This window comes from Lissotriton vulgaris, chromosome 12, assembly GCF_964263255.1.
Source record: "Lissotriton vulgaris chromosome 12, aLisVul1.2, whole genome shotgun sequence".
NCBI lineage: Eukaryota > Metazoa > Chordata > Amphibia > Caudata > Salamandridae > Lissotriton > Lissotriton vulgaris.
The window spans coordinates 69,873,100-69,896,081 of NC_141700.1; the positions used below are offsets into that span (position 1 = coordinate 69,873,100).

Here is a 22,982-nt window from a genome sequence, read left to right on the forward strand (position 1 = left end):
ACAGGCACAAAAACCTCCAAAAAACGACCTACATGTTGACCTATCAGACCAGCCCCTCAGACACTGTCTGATTGTCTTATTGGTAGGGCCACTGGAATGATGCGATTTTGCGACAGCCTCTTGTGGTTTTTGCCACATAGTTCATCATCTGCTGCATAATCTGCAGATTTTAACAAATAAAAATGTACGCTTTGGAAGGCCATACACAAAGGTAAACGGGGCACCTTTCATTGCTTATTTCATTTTTTGGTTGTTAAATCAGTACCAATGAGGTGAAATATTTGCCCAGACAGTATTACCATGTGTAAAAATCTGTAATACTAACAGAAATGCGCTGCATTATTCAGCTTAACTTGCCTTTTCTTGCCGCATAATTTAGTGCTCCCCTGCTGCATAAAACCAGTGGCCCTGCCTATACACCACTCTAACCCGGCACTCCGCCGATTCAAACCCATCCATTCACCCACAGACCCACCCAAAGTAAAATCTAATGATCCACCCCCCAATTAGCTCTTCATCTTTTTTACAATACACATTTTCCTAACTAAATGTTGTCAAGAAAGACCTATCTTAAACTTTTAAAGGAAACTGCTATGCTTCTGATCTTGCACTTTATTTTGCTAGCCACCTACGAGTTTTAAGCGTCTATTCAGTCCGTCAAAGCTAAGCCATGTAGTAGGAAACCATGGAACCTTATGCATATCCCAGCAGTTAGTAAGAGGACCTCTGTTCCTGTAAAAGCGAAACAAGGGCAAAAAGAACCCTGTCCACAGAATAAGGACCGGCTCCTTGTTGTTGTCCGCAATCACCTTTAGTGCTGAGGTTGGCTGGCAGATGTAGATGAAGTCAGGAAGAAAATATGCAAGTAAAGTGAGCATGATGCTTACCCAGTGCAGATACTGTTTAATAACAGCTATTCTGTAATATAAAAAACAAGCATTAGCAAATCCAACTGCTTGAAGGTGCTAATGCATGCAAGTACCGGAACGCACATGTGCACAGACAATTGGTGCCATGGCACTGGGTAACCCGCTGCATGGCACCACAAGCTTGATGAATAACGAATTAGACATAGGGCACACAGAATGATGGAGACTACACAGGGAAGAGACACATTTAGGGCCGATTACGATGTCAGTCGGAAAGGCTCAGAACATGATTCGGATTCTCCGAATCCGATTCAGAACCTAAGTTTTCGACAGAATCGGATACATTTCGGAACGACCGTTTACGATGCAAAGAAAATGTTCGGGCTGCCCAATTCAGTTGCGATCGGCATTCAGACAGCCAGAGTTGTTCGGAGCTCAATCGTACCGCTCAATGGACACGGTTTCCAATTAAGCAATTACGATATCCGATTCTGACAACCATTCTGAATTGGTCTGCCTGACACGAAACGGCTGTCAGAATCTGACTTTGGGGGCCCGTAGCAGGCCCCCCTTCACCCATAGGTCCCCAGTTGGGGCCGTGGGGGTACCCCAGGTACCCCTCTTTCCAACCATGCACAGTGTGGCAGGCACCATGAGAAGTTTGCCACAGGGTGCAAGTATTTCCCCAGCCACTCCTTTTTTCAATGGTAGCCAGTGTTTATGCAGCAATTCACTGTTCTCACCTTAAGGTTATTGAAGGGTTAGATGTTGTGGAGGGAATTTGTTGATCTGCAGTTAAGTACAGGAGTTATGCTGGCCTTACCGTTATGTTAAGATTGGTAGGGTGTTGGGGTACAAACGGTATTGCCTGTTGGTGTGTGTAGAAGTCCTGGTCTCCCTTTATGTTTATGAAGGGCTGTGTGAAGGGTTGTCTGTTAGTGTAACTGTAATGCAAGTGCGTAGAGTTAATGACACAACACTGTTCTAGTTTATCAGCCTCACACAGAACACAAAGATCATTCCCATACATTTCTCATGTTTATGGAATTATTAGCAAAAGACTTAAGGAATTTGATTAACACTTTGACTCTTCCTTTTTCCCACAGCATAGAAGGCATATATGCGATGCACAGTTTATTCATTAACTGGGACGTGGAGATGTATTACGCAGCGACCGATACCCCGGCCTTAGCCAGGGCCACCAGCCTTAATGATAACCTCGGGCAGATCGAATACATCTTTTCAGATAAAACTGGGACCTTAACTCAGAACATTATGACCTTCAGGAAGTGCTGCATCAATGGACGTGTTTATGGTAATTCCAACTGTAGGGTATCTGAAGCATGGGTCTCCAACCACGGCCCGGGGGGAGCTGGAGCCATGCCACATTTTATGGATTACCCCTAATTATGTAAAAGATGCCCCATTCAGTGAAGCAAATGTATCTTCTGTGGATATCCTGAAACCAATTGTGGAATCGGGGATCAGCCCACCTTAGGCCTCCATTGGATATCCCTGCTCTAAAGTATTCTCGAAAATTGTTGTCCAGCTGTTCCGGCAATGTTTGATTTTCTTTCCTTGAAGATTTGAAGGCGGTTTGAATAAGTGGCATTATACTCTTCTTTGCCATTTAAGTCTCCATGTCTGTCATAAAATCATACCTTTCCCCTCTCTATATATTTATATATCAAACACACATAGATAGAAAGATAGATAGATAGATAGATAGATAGATAGATAGATAGATAGATAGATAGATAGATAGATAGATAGATAGATATTTGTAGGTGTGCATATACTATATAGAACATAACTCAAGCAACTGTAGATCTGGTAATTTTTTAGCCCTGTAAATAGTGTTTCTACATTCACAACTTTTCAATCAATGCTATTTTCCTATTATTTAACCTCTGCAATGCATCGCGGAGGGCGGGTGCGTCGGCCGGCCAGAGGGCGGCCAAACTGCGCACTCGTCATTTTTTTCCTCACCGCGGCGGAATGTCCGCCACGGCGAAGCGGTTAATACAATTTATTACTTACAAACAAGGCACTGTTGTTTTTCCTGCTTACTCTTTTCTATGTAACTTAGGTTTTGTGATTCTCTCTATCTCTGTCTCACTCTCTCTTCCTGTCACACACTCACTCTCTCATCCATTCATGCAGGTTCGGGGTCAAATGCTGAAGGCAAGATGCAGGTGAGCAAGAACGTGCATATATAATGTATCAAATACAATGCAAATTAAACAGGCATCACGATTCATTTATGGATTGATTAACTTCTACATTAATTGGTCACTTGTTTGATTACATTTTAACACTGATAACGTGGATTCTTTTAGGACTAGGTAGCATAAACACTAAAAATATCAAATACATTAAATACAAACTGTAAAATGTATACTAATACGTATTGTCATAGGCCATGGTTCAATCATAAAAACCGTTTTGTATAGAAAGTAGAACTAAGATAATCATTTTAAATAATGAAAAGATCATTGACTGGAGAAAAGGTCATTCACTGGAATTAATTTCAGTATTTAAGTTGATTGTGTATTAAGATAACTATTCAAAGTGCTGGGATGTTTGCCTCTATTTTCTTTTGGGATTATAGTAAACTCTGTGAAAGCTCTTAAACTGGATCAGTCTGAGTAAGGATGGTATTACTAGCGCCAAGGTAGCCATGCTCTGATCCAGGGGGTTAGGTATCTTTACTAATAGGGATCTAAAAAGTATCGAAATGCCCTTCCTTCAAAGGGCACCCTATCCCCACTTCTGAGTAAAGCTAACAAGCATTTGCAATGCAATAGGCCTCGCATTTGCAAAATTTTAAGCTAATGGCATTGTAAATGACAATGGACCATATGTATCAAACTCTGATTTTGCGATTCTCAAATTGCGATTTTTTGTGAAAAGAATTGCAAAACGAGATGTATGTAGGATTTGCAAAAAGATATGCGAATCCTACATATTTCTTAATTGCGAATCGCAAAGTGCGATTCCCAATTAAGGAAAGCCTCCCCATTCATTCCTATGGGCTTAGAGGCCCATAGGAATGAATGGGAAGACATTCTCAATTTGCGATTAGCAATTAGAGAATCACAAATTGAGAATGCAATTTCAAGGTTTCAAGGTGTCAAAAGGACACCCTGTTGCACCCCTGAAATAAGAATGGGTGCACATGTGGCGCACATACATGCCCTAAGGGCATGTATGTGCGCCACATTGCACTTTTTAAAAGAAATCGCAAATTACCACCAACTTGAAGTTGGTGGTAATTTGCGATTCCTGAAGGCCAAATTGCACTTTTTCTGTGCTTCCTTCGTTGCATTTAAGGAATCACAAATTTACGATTCCTTATTTTGTGAGGCAGTTTTTCATTCATACATACCACGATCGCAATTTGGAATGATACATATGGCCCAATGCCTTTTATTTATCTGTTTTTAAAATCAACACATAGATAAAAGGTTTGTCATTTACATTGCAAGTAGCTCAAAGTCTCGCAAATGCGAGATTTATTGCATTGTATATGTTTGTTTGAGCAGCCGGGGCGATTTGGGTAGGAAGCAGGGGGGTCGTGCAGAAGAGGTTTGTGCCGGAGGTTGCTTGGTAAATTTCACCCCAGAGCTGCCGTCCCTTGTTGCTGCAGACGCGCTCCCTCTCTGCAGTGCACCCTATTACAGCATGCCCTGGTCCTGCAGGTTCAACAGCACTCTGCCCCTTCTGTTTCCGCCCTCCTGCCCAGTCTGGCCTCCTGTGACCCAGGGTGGGAGATCTTTGTTGTTTTGAGAATCTAAAAGGCCTTTGTGTAGTGGGGGTGAGGGGTCGGTGTAGAACTAGAATAGACTGCGACGTTTCTGCGGATCCCCGAAATTGTACTCAGAAATCCCATAACACTTGTAATGAAGCCCTCAGCGTCCGTGCCCCCTAATTACAGCTCTCCAATGCACCCCAACCGGAGCCAATGTGTTATTTTTCCTTTGCAGTGCCAAAGCTCCATTACAGCAAAACCTAAGCAAAACTTGTTAGCAAAGTCTCTGAAATAGAGTGAAAAAATAGCTTTTACAACTGCAAAAAAACGTCTTACCACCAAAAAGCCTGTTAAATGTGCATAAAGAAGAGGCTGTTTCTCGTTTACTTATAGAACAATTCTTTTGAAAATGGCACCTTGGCCCAGTGGCTGGTGTTTTTTTATGCAGCTGAATCGGTTTTAAAGATCGTTATTTGGCAGGATGTGGTAATAAAATGTTAACTAGTTGGAGAAATGTTTGCGGCATTACTCAAGCATGATTTTACTAATGTCGACAATAACCCTATTTTATTTTATTCTTTGCCGAACAAACACCCTAGCCATGCCCTTCAGCAGACTGTTCATGTGACACAGTGACTTGACTGGCACTCTACTGGGTGAAAGAGCAGTCTCATCTGCTTTTTCGGCTGATGTTCGACCCCACCCTTTTGCCACATGTTTGGATAGTAACATTGGGCTGCCGGCATGGCTTTTCGCTGTCTCCGGCACAACTGAAACATTTCAGTCAGGGCAGCGCATGTTAAATGAGGCCTTCGGGAAGTCACGTGTTTGTCTTTACGATGATTGCGTTAAGTGCACATATGGGCTCAGGCGCTACTGTGCCATTCTGGTTCCCCAAGACTGCAGTGTCAGTTGTGTTAAACGGCGCAGGCCATACTGCCTTCGGCAGTTCAGTCTCAGCGTTTTGGCGCCACGTGGAGGTACTCCTGAGTCTGACTTAAATTAACAGGACTTGTTGCTCTCCATCTGCATTTCCCGTTTCGACCGCATTTGCATGACTATTTCTGCAATCAGCCTTCGTGAATTGAGCCGCCCCCAAATTCACTTACACAAATTCAGTCAATTTATTTTGCTTGCCAGTGTTTTTTTCTGAAGTGGCATTGTTAATGAATGAATGAATGTTGGATTTATAGAGCGCGTGGTTACCCAGAAGCGTCCCAGCTCTGTACCACTGGGGAACCCGTCCTGGCTTTCCCTGTGAGATGGTCCCTTTACTGGGCATCCCCAAGGTGCAGTCAGGCATCCCCGGCGGTGATGGGGCCGGAGTGGAGACTAAGCAAGCTATTGCCCAGAGTTGCAGCGTGGGACCCCATGGTTAGAGTGGCACAGAGGCGAGATTTATCGGGCCCGCTGACATTGGTCCTGCACCCGGCCGCGTCGGGAATTGCACCCTGGTCCCGGGCCGACTTCTGCCTCCGGGTCTGCCGCCTCTAACCGTTGAGCCACACTTCTCCAATGTGCTGTGCTCGAGGAAAAGACGTGACCAGGAATGCGTTGGACAGAGAAACTTTTATCACACAAGAGTGATTAAGACTTCTTTTTGGAAAGAAGTGACATTTGAAAACCTTAAAGTTCGTTTTGCCAAAAATATGAGTAGTCGAAGGCAGGTTGTGCTAGTACATTCTTCGGCTTTGTCACCTCTGGAACAAGGAAACGCTCCTCGTACAGCTTGAAGGAATGGAGCTTTGCTTGTCACTCCTAGGTAACAAACAAGCACTCGCCATTCCCGCTGTTTATTTTTGCATCGCGAAGCGCAATGCAAAAATAAACACTCTGCGCTCTGTCTTCTGTTGGGACGGCCCATCCGGACTGACTCCCCAGGGTTTGTTTATCTAACACGCCTCCTAAAGATAAGAAATTGCTTTCGACAAGCCGCAAAGCAGACGAGCCAGTCCAGATGGGCCGGACCAAAAGGCGGTAACAAAGAAGCCTCATTTTCAATGGAAGGCCACCGTTTACCATAAACGATGATGCCTTCCAATGAAAATGAGGGGCAGGGCTTCAAGCACTTTTCTAAAAGTCCTCCTTCACAATAAATCTCGCCAAGCGAGCAGCGTATGCGTGCGCTGCAATGCTAGGCGAGACCTAAAAAGGACAACTGCTGTGGTATGCTGCCTGTTCCTCATGAGTTACTCTAACTGGGCTTCTGTGAAGAGTAACAAGATCTGCGCTTCCTTTCGAGTAACTGCACCACCACCCCAGTTAGAGCCACAAAGGGTCAAGACCAGTGTTCCCTCTAACGCGCGCGCGTGCGCGGCCGCCCACTTAGTGACCCGCTAGCGCGCAGTGTCCCTATTGAAGCGCGCACACATCACAGGAGAGTGTTCGCGCCGCCGGTTTTTAATGGCGAGTGGCGCGAAAAATGCTACTTTCCTGATTTCGGGGACGACTTCAATAGTAAGTGGCTCTTGCTACATTTGTTCCTCAATAGGAAACGGCTGCAGGCTGTTTATGGGCCTTTGTGGAAATATGTGTTAATTGCAGCACGATCATGCGCTGCAATTAACATAAATATTTTCACACTGGCCACTCAGTCACAATCAGCCCCCAGCCGCGCTCTAACAAAAGACAGCATCAAGGTAATAAAAACGGTCATTGGCAGGGCTGGCGGGGGTGGGGGTGTTCTATAGGTGTTGCAAGCATTCCATTGCCTCCTGACGATGGCCCTGGTTCTTTTTTGTGTGCAAAATAAGCACTGCTTGCTCAATTGTGCGCTCTTTTTTATAGTGGACTGGGGCATTTCTTGCCTTAATCGGACGGAGTACGTACTGTTTTGGCTATTCATGTTGGCATGCTTTCAATCAATCTATGCAAATGGGATGGGCGAGTCACAATCAGCCCCTAGCCGCGCTCGAACAAAAGACAGCATCTAGGTAAAAACTTTAATTTGCTCCGTGAAAGTAAAAATGTAAATGTAAAATGTCTTGCTGTAGTACTCATCCTGTGTCTTTCCCTATAGTGTACATCCTGTGTCTCTTTCGGTAGGGCACTCCTGTGTCTTGCTCTACTGTAAGTGCAAAAGCACTCGATTTCACTGCATTAAAGGAGTACCGACATTACTTAGCTAATTTTGCACACACGATACAGTGAAGACGACCAGTAACAGTGATTTCGAGGTATTGGTTTTCTCCACTGATGTAATCACACTGTTTTTGCCACTGCCCCATTAAGTCACCTTTCTCTTTTCGTTTTTGTACATTGCGAGTTTGTGAGGTCTATTCATACTAGAGTACACTTACTTCAAGGTCTAGAGCGCAGTCAAACAGACCATAATTTAAGAAGACCGTTTGTCTCTAAAGTCTAATTGTTGACAGGCAGGTGGAGGAGCGAGAGCGCTGCGACTAATGCAAGCGGTTTGGATGCAAAATATGACTTTATTTATTTTACAGTGAAGTAGTGATGTATAAGCAAGTACGAAATATATTCCTAGATGTTTTAAAAAGGTGTCTATTTGTAATAAAAAGAGCCAGTTTCAGTCAAAACCTAACGAAAGAAGCAGACTCCTTTTTATTTTTCACACAGTGAGGACAACCTGTGGCAAACTGTATTCAGCTTGACAGGCTACGTCTATCCACCTGCCTTCTTATCTCACCTCCATAAAAGCAACAAATTAACTACTTGAGCCAAAACTATTTCTGCCCATGTTTCTATAAGATACCTCACCAGCCGGACTAGAGTTTTTCACCAAAACTGCTGCTTAAACAGCGTGAAGAGAGAAAAAGATTAGGAACAACTGTGTTGTGTAAAGTTGTGTAAGTGTTTGAAGTTCGTAATAGCTATTGAGTAGATCAATCACCCACATACATTTTCAATCAGCAGCTCTCGCCACCATGACCCCACAATTTATTATCTGCACCCAAATTTTGAGTATGTCTGCAGCTTCATGGCACTACTGGCAATCCTGAACGGCGTGAAAGTATACCGAACAGGGTTTATGCTGAATGGGAAAATAATTCCTCCAGTAAAAATTAAAGGCGTGTCCCCCACTTCCCGAAAAACAAGCAATTGCAATGCAATAGGTCTCGCATTAGGAAAGTGTGAGCTATTGATATTGTAAATGACAATTTTTTTTAATATGTGTTGGCTTTGAAAATATATAAATTAATAGCATTGTTATTCGCAAAGCCAATAGCTTACACTTTCCTAATGCGAGTCCTATTGGCTATGGCAATGCTGGTTGCTAGCAAGCAAGGACAGTGCTGTTGTGGTGCTGAGTGATGATGTGGTTGGGTTGAGTGATGTGGTGGTGTCCCCGAGTGATGTGGTGGTGTCCCCGAGTGATGTGGTGGTGTTCCCGAGTGATGTGGTGGTGTCAGTGAATGGTGCCCCTGAGTGATGTGGCGGTGCCCCTGAGTGATGTGGCGGTGCCCCTGAGTGATGTGGCGGTGTCCCTGAGTGATGTGGTGGTGTCCCTGAGTGATGTGGTGGTGCCCCCGAGTGATATGATGGTGCCCCCGAGTGATGTGCTGGTGCCCCCGAGTGATGTGGTGGTGTCCCCGAGTGATGTGGTGGTGTCCCCGAGTGAAGTATCCTCTTAATAGACCTGTAAACAAAACCCTTGTTATGTATATAACATTGATTAACAAAGCATGGGATGTGTTATGAAGAGAGACGAGTAGGCACAGATCAATACTGCAATGATTTTCTTAGCCAAGAATGGAAGTATATCTGCGAGATGAAGAGAGGGTGGTAAATTGGATAAGGAAGATGAATGAATAGGAGACAGGAACAGTAAGCGCGGGAGAGGCAAGGGAGAGAGGAAAGAGGAGGGGGGGCCGAGATCAAAAATCAGTGATGGAGGAGGTTGTGGAAAGGCCAAAATTCATAGGAGCAAAAGCAGCGAGCAACAGAAGTGAGCCTGTATGGCAGAGAAGAGCCAGGGCAAAATCAATATGAAACAACAAGGTTGAAAGCGAGAGAGAGGGGAAGAAACATAGGTAAGGAGAGAGAGAGCTGGATGAAGAACAGACCATGAAAACAAGTAAATAAAAGCTCTCGAGAGCGAGGCCAGCAAGTGGGGGGGCATGCCTTTGAAGTCTGATGGGGGCGGGGGAGCGGCTTCCTTTGAAGTCTGATGCAGAGGCTCAGACAAATGGTGGTGTGTGAGCGGCTTCCTTTCAAGTATGATGAGGGGGCGGTGGAGCAAATGGTGAGCGCGCGCCTGGCGCACATGCACCTGCCATAATCCTCATTCCAAAGCCCTCTGGCAGGCTTTCCTGGAGCCCCTACATGAGATCAGAACGCCCAAGGCCCAAGGACACATCATTTCTATAGAAGATATTTTTGTACCATTTCCCTGAAAAAAAAATGCTCAACACCTCACCGTCAGCGTTAGGTGGCACGAACACAGCAAGAGAAACGTGCTCTTTTTTGTTTTCCTCCCATACAGTGAGACTGTTGAAACCATGCCTTGTCACTATGAGACCCAAATTAGATTGTTGCAAGGCAGGGGGGAATGCTTTGAAACCCTGAAGCAAGAGGCACCAGGGAAGCTACCAATGCTGGGAAATAAAACAATACACAGTGCAGTCGTGTTTACAGTGGCAAGATCAGTGCTCGGTCTGTGATTGAGTTCAACACACAGAAAGCCATTATCCCACATATGCCTCTCTCTCTCTCTCTCTCTCTCTCTCTCGTAAAATATTCAAAATTATGTTTTTTTTTATTAACCAACCCAAAATAACTAAACTGCAGGATGATGCATACTATACACAGGCGGATCTCGCGAGCAAAGTTTACTAAGGCGTTGTCGCGCTGTCCATTCGAATGCAGTGATACAGACAGACCCGGCATAATATCAGTCCGTGGGTACACTATGCAATGCACATATTTTTAGCCTAATTGCTTTTAAGCCAAGCCCTTAATTGCATTGGTTACGCCCCTTTGAAAGACCCCATAGTTTTTTCATCCCAGTCAAAGCCCTGGTCTACACGCACGGTCAGGTTTATGGCGCGCACAGAGACTTTACTCTGCCGCACACAGAGGAAAATAATTAGAGGGAACATTGGTCAAGACGATGATGTCCTTTTCCTATAAGTTACTCCAGTTTTACTTATGTGTATAATACATAATAAGCGCAAACATATCACCCCTCAAGGTGATTGGGAGCGTCAGGAAAATTAAGTGAGCTATTGCCCAGAGTCACATGATGCTGAGCTGCTGCTGGTCATCGAACCGTTTACCCTTCGCTCCTGAGTCAACTGCTCTGTTCACTGTGCCACACCTCTCCAGTGGTAGAAGCCCTTCCCTGTGAGTCAGTGTCATTTCACTTCTGGTATAGTGATCCAGCTGCACTACTGTGGTCTCCTGGCTCCGCTGAGTTGCTCTGATTGATCGTGGTTTCCTGCCCTGCCCCATGAGTGAGTGTCATTTCACTTCTGGTATAGTGATCCAGCTGCACTGCTGTGGTCTCCTGGCTCCGCTGCGTTGTTCTAGTTTCTCTTCTGAGTATAGCTCACAAGGGGCACTGAAGTTGCTTTGAATCTTGTTTTTTCCCTTTGCTATGATTCTGCCTATAAATAGTCTTGACACTCGTCTACTTCTATCCTTCACACTCCTTGACTCCTCTTGCGATCTTTTTCTCTCCTTTCATCTTCTATTTCGTCTTTACCTTCTGAATTCTTCCCTGCAGCGGTGCTGTGACAAGTACAGTATATGAAATTCAAGCTCAACAAGTTACTGGCGGGCCACCAGCTCCAGCCGCCTTGCACAGCTCATGGGGATGCCTTGACTAATCCTTCACATTCCCAAAGGAAAAGCCCTGGTGAAGACTGCACAGTACACATACCAGAGCCGAGACCCCAGACTCCTAGTGCCCGAACGAACCACTATTTAAAATATGTGTGTGTATATATATATATATAATATATATATATATATATATATATATTGTCGCTCCAGGTTGTCCACCTTTGAGTAGCACACGAGCAGCAGCTTGATTTATGTGTAGGTGAGGACGGGGATCCTCTTGTAGATGCCGCTCCGTAATGGATCTGCCCGACGCGTTTCGAAGCTCTCTTCCTGTAAATCTCCTTCTGCATTCGCATGGACTTGGCTTTTTCATGAAATAAAAAAGGAAACCCCGATCTGACTCCCCTGTGTGGCCTCACTTTCTTGCTGCTGCAGAGGTAATCCGTTCATATATATATATATATATCCTTGCAATCTCTGTTTACCACGGCGTTTTACACCAAACAGAAAGGAGGACCCCAAAGCGGCAAATGAATTTCAAGTGGGAAGATTTATTTGCTCACACGAAATGGTATTTCAGGCATGACGCGTTTCGGTTAACTAGTAACCTTGATCACATATATATATGTTGCTTGTTTGGACAGAAGTGGGAGCTTCGGACTGCGAGCACGCTGGAGCTGCTCTTCCTGTAAATCTCCTTCTTCAACTACTCGCGGTACCCGCTCCGCGGGTCCCGCTTCGCCTTTGGTGCTTTGCCAGCGCTGCTGGAAGTGCGCTGTGACTGCGAGGACTTCTTTGAACTGAGCCTCTGTGGTGGTGGTGTGTGCAGGGCTGCGAGCGTGGTCAGGCGAGGACTTCAAGTCCCAGGAGCGCCTGACACTCGGCATCACCAGCAGCTGACCCGCTCTCCCTGCTGGCTCCTCCCCCGCCTCAGCTCGGCTAAATCCAGCACGTCAGTTTCCCTGGTTGTTTCCTCACCTGTTGCTTGTTTGGACAGAAGTGGGAGCTTCGGACTGCGAGCACGCTGGAGCTGCTCTTCCTGTAAATCTCCTTCTTCAACTACTCGCGGTACCCGCTCCGCGGGTCCCGCTTCGCCTTTGGTGCTTTGCCAGCGCTGCTGGAAGTGCGCTGTGACTGCGAGGACTTCTTTGAACTGAGCCTCTGTGGTGGTGGTGTGTGCAGGGCTGCGAGCGTGGTCAGGCGAGGACTTCAAGTCCCAGGAGCGCCTGACACTCGGCATCACCAGCAGCTGACCCGCTCTCCCTGCTGGCTCCTCCCCCGCCTCAGCGCGGCTAAATCCAGCACGTCAGTTTCCCTGGTTGTTTCCTCACCTGTTGCTTGTTTGGACAGAAGTGGGAGCTTCGGACTGCGAGCACGCTGGAGCTGCTCTTCCTGTAAATCTCCTTCTTCAACTACTCGCGGTACCCGCTCCGCGGGTCCCGCTTCGCCTTTGGTGCTTTGCCAGCGCTGCTGGAAGTGCGCTGTGACTGCGAGGACTTCTTTGAACTGAGCCTCTGTGGTGGTGGTGTGTGCAGGGCTGCGAGCGTGGTCAGGCGAGGACTTCAAGTCCCAGGAGCGCCTGACACTCGGCATCACCAGCAGCTGACCCGCTCTCCCTGCTGGCTCCTCCCCCGCCTCAGCGCGGCTAAATCCAGCACGTCAGTTTCCCTGGTTGTTTCCTCACCTGTTGCTTGTTTGGACAGAAGTGGGAGCTTCGGACTGCGAGCACGCTGGAGCTGCTCTTCCTGTAAATCTCCTTCTTCAACTACTCGCGGTACCCGCTCCGCGGGTCCCGCTTCGCCTTTGGTGCTTTGCCAGCGCTGCTGGAAGTGCGCTGTGACTGCGAGGACTTCTTTGAACTGAGCCTCTGTGGTGGTGGTGTGTGCAGGGCTGCGAGCGTGGTCAGGCGAGGACTTCAAGTCCCAGGAGCGCCTGACACTCGGCATCACCAGCAGCTGACCCGCTCTCCCTGCTGGCTCCTCCCCCGCCTCAGCGCGGCTAAATCCAGCACGTCAGTTTCCCTGGTTGTTTCCTCACCTGTTGCTTGTTTGGACAGAAGTGGGAGCTTCGGACTGCGAGCACGCTGGAGCTGCTCTTCCTGTAAATCTCCTTCTTCAACTACTCGCGGTACCCGCTCCGCGGGTCCCGCTTCGCCTTTGGTGCTTTGCCAGCGCTGCTGGAAGTGCGCTGTGACTGCGAGGACTTCTTTGAACTGAGCCTCTGTGGTGGTGGTGTGTGCAGGGCTGCGAGCGTGGTCAGGCGAGGACTTCAAGTCCCAGGAGCGCCTGACACTCGGCATCACCAGCAGCTGACCCGCTCTCCCTGCTGGCTCCTCCCCCGCCTCAGCGCGGCTATAATCCTCCTTTGTAACACCGCAACGCGGGAGCGCGCCGGGAGAAGCCCGGGACAAGGGCGGGACCGTCTGAGGCCGTCAGAGGCTGAAGGAGGCTGGGCTGGGCCCCCTCCCTTGGTTCTCCAGTATTAATTAGGCTGTTGTTGTATTCACAGGCTTGTATTGTATTTTAAGGTTTTGTTTATTTGGCTTTATATCTTACAATCGTTATTATTTTAACTTTACTTCCCTTTTAATATAGTCTCATGACGGCTAAAAAACTACGCTCTGGGCGAGTGATTGTGGGGAGATCTGGGTCTAAAACTAAATCTAACCCCCTACGGAACAAAATTGCTTCTACCATGCAATTGAAGGGTCAATGCCAGCTTTTTAATTTATGGGACAAAGGGAAAGACAAACCCACTGATTTGCAGTCCCCGAATGAAATCCCAGGTACTAACGACGCGGTGCCTGTTAACGGGGTCATTGATGTTTCCTCTAGTTTAAGCCTGGTGGCCAGTCAATCTTTGCCAATTCTAGTTAGTCCTGAAGTACTAAGGGGCTCACTTCTGGCATTAAACAATATACATCTGAAACAGAATGCTCCCCTTGGTTCCTCGGGTAATATGCCCTCAAAATCTGATGAAATTGTTCCCTCCCAAGCTACACTAATGGATGTTCCTAAAGTTTCAATGAATACTGATCTTTTGTCAGCCACGTTAGCTAAATCCCCTGTAGTAGGGAATGAATTTACTCTGCCTGATATTGATTTAACAGCTCATAGGGCGCGGGTGGGATCGTTACAGGGGAACTCTAAAGGTGTGCCTTTAGAGGAAGCAATAACGATTTCAAGTACTGGTCCTCTAAGTAGCACACCTTCTAATAAATTAGATTTCTCCCTTCCACAATTAAATCTTTCATCCTGTTCAGGTCCAGTGTTGAACAATTTAGCTGAGGGTTCTCCAAACATTAATGGGAGGCTAATTTCTAACTCTTTGTCCTCCTTGGAATCAATTTTGTCTTCGATTTTAAGATTACTTGAAAAGTTTGTGGGAGGTTCAGAATGTATTTTTGATACTGTAACGCAGATTTTGCAAGTTCTCTTGTTAAGTAAAAATGAGTTAGGGTCAGATCCTCCTATTCCAGTGGCTTCTCTGTTGGTGCCCCAGAAAATAAGCGCTCCTCTCACTTCAGCAGTTTTGGATTCAGCGCTTTCTTCTCCTTTGACAGAAGGTCAAAAGGAAAGGCAGCCCCTGGAACTCTCAGCCGTCCCCAATCCTTCCAAAGTGGTTTCGCATGGCGCTAATTGTATAGCCCCATTTAGTGATAAGATAGAGGTAATAGCAACTTCCCCTCTTATTCCCAAATCCGAAATGCCTTCCCTCTTTCCGATATTTTCCTTGCCATTAAGTAAGGAAGAGGAGATCCCTAAAGTAAAAACGGGATTGATGGGAAATACGAGTCCCCTGAAACATAAAAAGATTAGAATGAAGAAGAGGAAACCCATCCGTAGGTTTGCTAAAAAAAGACAGAGGAAACTCCTTTTTGATAAGAATGTTGAATTAAGTTTAGATGATTCTCCGCAGGTGGAGCAGTCTCTCACCCCTAAGGTAGAAGTTAGGGTTGTATCGCCCAAAGAAGACGCCCCCTCCTCTGGTCTAGGTCCTATAAATTTAACTAATCCTTTTCTTCCCAAGGTTTTCCTCCCTTCTGCTAATCCTTTTTCTTATTGTAATGCTAAAGCAGGTTCTTGCCAAGTTATCTCTAAGGTTACCTCTCCTTTTGTTATCCCGTCCCCGTCTTCCTTAAATCCTTCAGCAACACCCTTTCAGGCTCCATCCTTAACGACAGTTATCCTCCCAAAAGAAAAAACAAATGTGGATACGTTATATCTTGATTTTTCTCCCCTATTTGAACCTGATTTAATTTTAAATAGATCTGCCCTACTGATCTGTTTTAAAGAGATCGAAAGCTTGAAATTAATTCAAACGTCCGATTTAGATCTTGTACTTCTCCTTAATTCCTACGTGGGGAAACCATTAAGATCAACAAGGGTGAAATTTCATTCGAAAGTTGTGTTAAATCTTGTTCTACAATGGGCAGAGGAATTACAAATTAGAGGGATAGATGTCATGCCACACTTTGGGGAAAAATGTACTCTAAATACTGCCGCTAATTCTTCATTATCACTTCCCTCCAATACGGGTGTGCTATTGTCGGATTGGTCTAATCTTAGATCAGAGAACCTAAAAGTTTGTGTGGCTAGGAATGAAAGGCTAGTTTCATACAAAAACCCTCCCCTTAAGCAGACAGTGAAGGATGATCAATCTAAATGGAGTTGGTTACCTGGAGTCCTAGCGAGTAAATCTGCTCCCCGTTCCAATCAGCATTCCAATTTTTAACAGGGAGCTGAAATTTATCTCATGGAACACTGCCGGATTCAAGGATTATAAGGAGAAATTGGGTTTCCTACATTCTCAAAAGGCAGATATAATCTGTTTGCAAGAAACCTGGGTTGATGGAAGTTTCGCTTTGGATAAAGACTATTTTGTTTTGGATTACAACGCAACCAGCACTAGAAGAGGCCATGCTAAGGGAGGGTTAGCATGCTTGTTATCTAACAGATTGCAATGGAACTATTCACACTATCTGGATCCAGGAAAACTGTTTCAAGCAATAACTCTAAAAGATGTATTTGAGGATTGCCCTAATAGATTGCTGATTGTGGTAAACATTTATATTCCCCCCAATTGTTGTTTTAATGCTGGTTTAAAAACTTTATTCACTTTTTTAACTAAAGTGTTGGAGATTTCCCCTACTCCGCATGTGTTAATGTTTGGGGACTTAAATTGTAATATATCTAACTGCGGGTTGGAGTTGTTTAGAAATATTCCATTGGAAGAGTCTCTGAATATACCTTCAGCCCAGTTTCCCCCCAAAATTAAAACTAACAAAAGAGGTAAACTTATATTAGACGGTTTACTTAAAGCTGATTGCTTAATAGTAAATGGGAGGCTTCCATCTGACATCCCGGCTGCTTTTACTCGTAAATCTAATAAGGGAAAATCTATTATTGATTTTATCATGGTAGATTATGCCGGTTTTCACCTACTGAAGGATATGAAGGTCATTGAATCTAATCTTAGTGACCATAATGAACTGACGCTTTCTGTCTCCGTTAATCTTCAGAAAGTGGATCCGTGGAGTCTGGATATAGATTCTGTGAATTTTGATTCCAGCTCAGGGAAATGTTTTTGGAACCTTTGTACTGTTGAAAATCTGGTGCCTCTTTTGTATCTTACCGTCGAGAATCTACCTCTCTGGGAAGGGAGAGAGCTGTTATGTTTTATTAATTTTTTAGATTCTGTAACTGCTACTGCAAAAAAGAAATCAGGTGTGAAACAATCCCTTGTAGCCCCTCATCCTCTACGGGCTATAAATAGAGAAATAAACAAAGTTGTAAGGGGGCAATTTTTATTTTTTACTCAAGAAGCTAAGTCTAAGTTGTTTACTCTAAAAAGAAGGAGAGTTAGGCTTAAGGCCCGTTTAAAACGTTCTAAGGAAGACGCCCTCTGGATCCAACTGAGGGAAGCTTCTTATAATCGCCAAACTAAGACTTTCTGGTCCTTAATTGGCAAAGGTTGTGGTACCAGAGCCAGTCCTACGCCCATTGCCATTGAGGAACAGGTGTGGGTTCACTATATCGAGAAGTTGTACAGTAATAATAATTCTCATGGGTTTAATGTTGAATTTGATAATGTTTCATGTATACTTGACTGTCCAACAGAAAAGGAAATTGAATGTGCCATTAAGAATATGCGTTCCTCTGGTGCGATGGGTCCTGATAAAATCCCAATTTCAGTATTGAAAAACCAGAGTGAACTTTGGAGTAAAATACTCTTTCCAGTGTTTAAATTTTGTTTTTCTAGCGGAACAGTCCCCCCCTCCTGGAAAGGAAGTATCATTGTCCCTTTATATAAAAAAGGGGCAAGAGATCTACCACAAAATTATCGTCAAATTGCCTTGCTTGACGCTATTGGTAAGGTGTTTGCAAAATGTGTGCTTTCTTTAATTACCGATTGGGTATCTGAACATAAAATCCTTCCCATGGAGCAAACAGGTTTTAGACAAAACCATGGAACTTTAGATAACCTGACTGCATTGCAAGTTATCAATGAAAAATATGTGAAAGTCCGTGGTGGTCAGGTATATGGCGCCTTTATTGACTTCTCCACCGCTTTTGATAAAGTAGATAGAACTTTGCTGTGAAGAAAGTTATTTAACTTAGGTATGCCCGCATCCCTTATTAAGTTAATTCGCGCCCTTTATTCTGACACTTGGTGCAGAGTTCTACTTGGAGGTGATCGTGGTGTATCTAAATTAATTCCAACTTCTAATGGGTTGAAGCAAGGTTGCCTTTTGGCTCCGTTGCTATTTTCCTTATATACTGTTGATTTACCCATCGCTCTTTCTGCTTGCGCCGGAATTGCACCGTCCTTGGGGGGTGTTCCAATTGCATGCCTTATGTATGCAGACGACATCCTGATTTTGGATCTCACCCCAAAGGGCCTAAACAATCGGTTGCATGCACTTTCTGAATATGCTGAAAGTAATTTCTTATCAATAAATACGGCAAAAAGCAAGGTGATTTGTTTTTCTGGTAGAAAGAAGCCTAAATGTCTTAACTATCCATGGGTTGTGGGGGGGAAAAAACTAGAATGTGTGAAATCTTATACCTTCCTAGGTAAAATTGTCACTCATAATTTAAGTGACAAACCACACATTGACAATAACTCTCGGAAGGCTATTTCTCAGGGAAAGAGTTTAGTTTCCCTATATAAAGCCACAGGTAGAAGGCATTTTTCTATTCTTTTAGAGGTTTTCAGAGCGAAAGTTCCGGCCTCCCTGTTATATGGAATTGAGTTAGTTGATCTAAAAAAATGGAGTTTTTTAAACTCTGCGGAAGGAAAAATTTTACGGAGTTTAATGTCTGTAGGCACAGCAAATTCGACTGCCTCCTTGAGACAGGAACTGGGTTTACGTAGCAGCTGGGTACAAGGTCTGGCAAGTATCATACGCTGGGTAGTAGCTTTATCTAAAGGTGAACCCAATACCTTAAGAGACCTCATAAAAAATGAATTATTAGGATCTTTTAATGACTTCTCATCGATTGTAAAAAACTTCAGATTTGCTGTGTTACAATTGAAATTGGATGAGGAGACTTTATTCCTATTGTCCTCTCATCAATTAAAAACTGTTTTGAAGTCAGCCTCCTGGGAATTGGGGTTTTGTCTTGATAGAGACTTCTGTCTAGCGAAAAAAGGTTGTACGCCTGTTATTGAATCTTATACCCTGCGGAAAGCGCAACCGTATATGTACTGGAACATCTCCCATGGCGTGAGGCGCCTGGTGTACTTATTAAGACATAATTTGCTTCCGCTGAAAGTTCTACATGCCAGCTGGTTTGGTTATTCGGCATGCTGTGATCTTTGTCATTTGTATGATCAGGACCTAGATCACGTCATGTTCGTTTGCCCTACACTGATGCCTTGCAGGCGTAGATGGTTAAGACCAATTTGCTTACAACTCAACATATTATCAGCTTCTTCGTTTAAGGCAGCCTTGATTAACCCACCTAATGAAATGTTTGCTTTTAAACTGTACAACTTTTTTAAATGTTTTTTGGACCTGTATTAAGATGTCTCATGTGATTGTGATGGAATAATATTTTAAGTATCTTTTGTTCTGTATGTATATGCTGTTTTATGTGGACCTCATAAAGAGTTCCTTATCATAATAAATAAACTTTGAAACTTTGATATATATATATATATATATATATATATATATATATATATATATATATATATATATATATATATATATATATATATATATATATATATATATTCAAGGCCTAACCAATTGCATGGATGCTAATTAGGTTAGTCATCGCTGAATGAGACAACTTGTATGGACATGGTGTCATAACCTTACAATGTAGAGTGCACTTCGTGTTTATGGGAATGGGTACACTGTCCAGTCAAACCTGAGTACAAACTCTCCTCTGCAGACTATATATGCATGTGGGAAAACCACATGATATTGTGTTTAGGATGCATGTGCCACATATTCAGATCATTCTGCCTGTTTGTCAACCCAAAACAGGGAAGATTTCAGGTGGAACCTGGGCCTATATGTAAGAAGTAATGCATGCATTTCTAAATATTCAGGCGTAGGTGATGTGCAGTACAACGCCTAGTAAAGAACGTGCACATGGCTTTAAGAACGGATGGACTCTCATGCTATTGTCCTTTATATGTCGAGCCCATGGAGTCAATATAAGTAAAGACACATAGCTATGCAGAGACTTATTTGAAGCCTATCAAAGAGGGTGCCAATGGGACAAAAGTGCACTTTAACATCAATGGTCCAGAGGTTTGGGATCTTGCTTGTTTTTAGGGCTCTTAGGCAACCTCTCGACAGTGTGAGGATTACAAAAATTCACAAATAAATATGAACACAATGGGAAATGCGACTACAACATTTAAATGTAATTTTACCAATCACATATCAGGCGAATCTTTCATTTGCATAAATGTCTAATTAACACTGAATGATTTAAAGTGATAACATTTTAAAACAAAAGGTGGGCAAAGTGTTTCGCGAGTAAGTCAAGTATTCTCGCTTTATGTTATGTTAGATACGTTTGTATAGCGCATGGCTGCCCCGGCACCAGGGCGTCCCAGCCGCTCGCGGACGAGAGGCCAAGGAGAGTGAAGCTAGATGGACGAAAACAGACAGGTTTTAATCTGTTTTCTAAATGCCCAATGATCTTGTGTGCTACATGCAGCAAGTGGAATGGAGTTCCATAGGGCTGGGGCCAAAGTCCTGAAAGAGCGCCCCCCCCCCCATAGCCCCCCCCCCCACCTCTACACCTAAGTACCTGGGGAGTGCAAGCCAGATGCAGGTCTGCGGAGCGTAGTGTACGCACTGGAACATATGATGTACAAAGCCCCTGCAGTATCTGGGGACCCTGGCCGCTAAGGATCTTATGAGTGGTGCAGAGAGTTTTAAACGGTATTCTCTGTTCAATTGACAGCCAGTGAAGACGGTGCAGAAGATGGGAAGTGTGACAGTGCTTAGGGAGGGCAAAGAGAATGCGGGCAGCCACGTTCTGTGCCCGTTGGAGTCTCTTAGTGACAGTTTTATTCACGCAAAGTAGATGTCCATTACAGTAGTCAAGACGCGACGGAACCACCATTGCATTGAAAAACCCCAGAATGGGTTTCAGACCGCGTAGGTTGCCGAAGCATGTACCTGCCACCTTTTGGTGTGAAGCTCAAATGAGAGGGCTTTGTCCATCTGGACCCCCAAGTTCTTGACTACACTTTACAGTTGGGGAAGGATGCCCAGGGCGCAGGTATAAACCTTTGTTGCCTGTGCTAACGTAAGAGTGAGGGATGGCATCAATTACAGACATATATTATCTCGCTAGCAGCCTTTAGCTGTGCTAAGTACTCTACGCAATACCTTGTACACATTATTTCAGAAAGTAGGCACATAGAAGGGTTTCCTCAGTTCGATTTAACTGTCTCACAACTCTCTTTCTGAAATGAAATGAAAACAGGTTTTGTAAAGCGCTCGAATGCCCGAGGGCGTCTTGGCACTGGTCTATCACAGAATAGTTCATACAGAGGGAAGAATTCCAAACTAAATATTAAAAAGCCAGGTCTTAAGATTCTTTCTAAAAATGAGCTTTCTTTTTTAATAATGAGCAGGTCAGACCGAGATTAACCATTCATTAATGGATTTTTTTTAGAAAACCTATAGACACTGTATTTATGAAATAGAAACGAAAGGTAAAGAGGTCCCTACAGTTTATGTCCAATCCAAATCTGGCAGGAAAATCGAAATCCCCCAAAACCGAGATGGGTGGTTTCACTTTCATTTTGGTGACCAGTGTTTTTCTCAGCAATATACTCATGTCCTATACCTGAGAATCTCTTGCCACAGATATGCTGGTGAAATCAGGTGTATAAGAGGATGATTCCTTTAAGGTCTATGGCAGCTTTTGTTTGTCCTTCAGGTGTATAGAAGTAAAAGGCGGGTGTTACATGCCAAATACAGGTAAGTTGACAGGTGTGGTGCCTTGTCTTGGAGTGGGAAGGTTTGCTGCTTAAAGCTTGTTTGAAGATTTTTTTTCAACATGTGTTCAGTGGCTGGTGCTGTTGCTTTTCAGCTAAGATTCCTTACTGTGTATTTGTATCTCTAGGAGGTGAGCTTCTGCTGGAACCCCTATGCAGACAGGAAGTTCCAGTTTCATGACCAGACGCTGATAGATACAGTGCGTGGTAACAAGGAGCAGGAAGCAGTGGAGTTCTTCCGGCTGCTAGCTCTCTGTCACACCGTGATGGTGGAGGAGAAAGAAGGTGCGTGGCTCAGCCTTTTAACTGCAGCGGCAACTGCTGGAATTCAAAGGGTTAAGGGAGATTTGAGAAAGGCTGCAAATTCATAAGGGTACAAAAAACTGTATTGTGTGGAAAAACTGTTATGAGAATACAAAAATGACAATTGAAAAAAGTTTTGTGAGGGAATACCATTCATGACAAAACCAAATTTGAGAAAAACATAATGAATCTAAAAGATTTTCAAACATTTAGAGTTATGTTGTTCTTTTCCAATTTAACCTTAACCTTTAAAGCAGGAGAGAGGACACATGGGCCTATTCACAAACTGAATTTTGTAGATCGTTTACTAGTCCTACAGTTGTACTAATCACATACCACAAAATTCTATGCACACACCTACATGCATGAGGAGGCTTGTACCTGTGCCTCTCCTATATTACAAAGCAGAGATCTCCGGCCGACTGTGAAGAGCTCCGCCAAATACCTGTATGTTTTTGTGGTAAATGTGGCAGCGACAAATCGAATGGCTTGAAAATAGGGAATACTTACAACTAAATGAGTAAAGCTTAGGGAGGTGTAAGGAAGTTGTTTAAGGAGGGGCATGCATCCACCCACAAAGGTTCCTATTCACAAACTGCACTTCTAAAACTACTACTACAGCCGAAAAGGTCCCAAAACAGTAGTTAACGTACTCCACCTTAGACCTGGAGTAATGTACTCCACCTTAGACCTGGAGTAAGCCAAGCAGCACACATTGCCAGCTACTCAAACTCCAACAAACTGCCATAGAAAATAATGGAGGCAGGAACTTAATTTAGCAAGCATAGGAAATAATGTAAATATAAATTAATTAATGTTGACATAAAAAT

General features: G+C 44.2%; 1 protein-coding gene across 1 annotated transcript in view; it reads left to right on the forward strand.

Moving 5' to 3' along the window:
* Positions 1 to 22,982, forward strand: part of LOC147673324 (phospholipid-transporting ATPase IK-like) — a 460,742-nt gene that overhangs the window by 291,855 nt on the left and 145,905 nt on the right. The window contains exons 13-15 of the mRNA XM_086947163.1: positions 1,976 to 2,184; positions 3,033 to 3,064; positions 21,978 to 22,134. Of these exons, the coding sequence (XP_086803289.1) occupies positions 1,976 to 2,184; positions 3,033 to 3,064; positions 21,978 to 22,134 (398 nt within the window). The remainder of the gene's footprint in view (positions 1 to 1,975; positions 2,185 to 3,032; positions 3,065 to 21,977; positions 22,135 to 22,982) is intronic.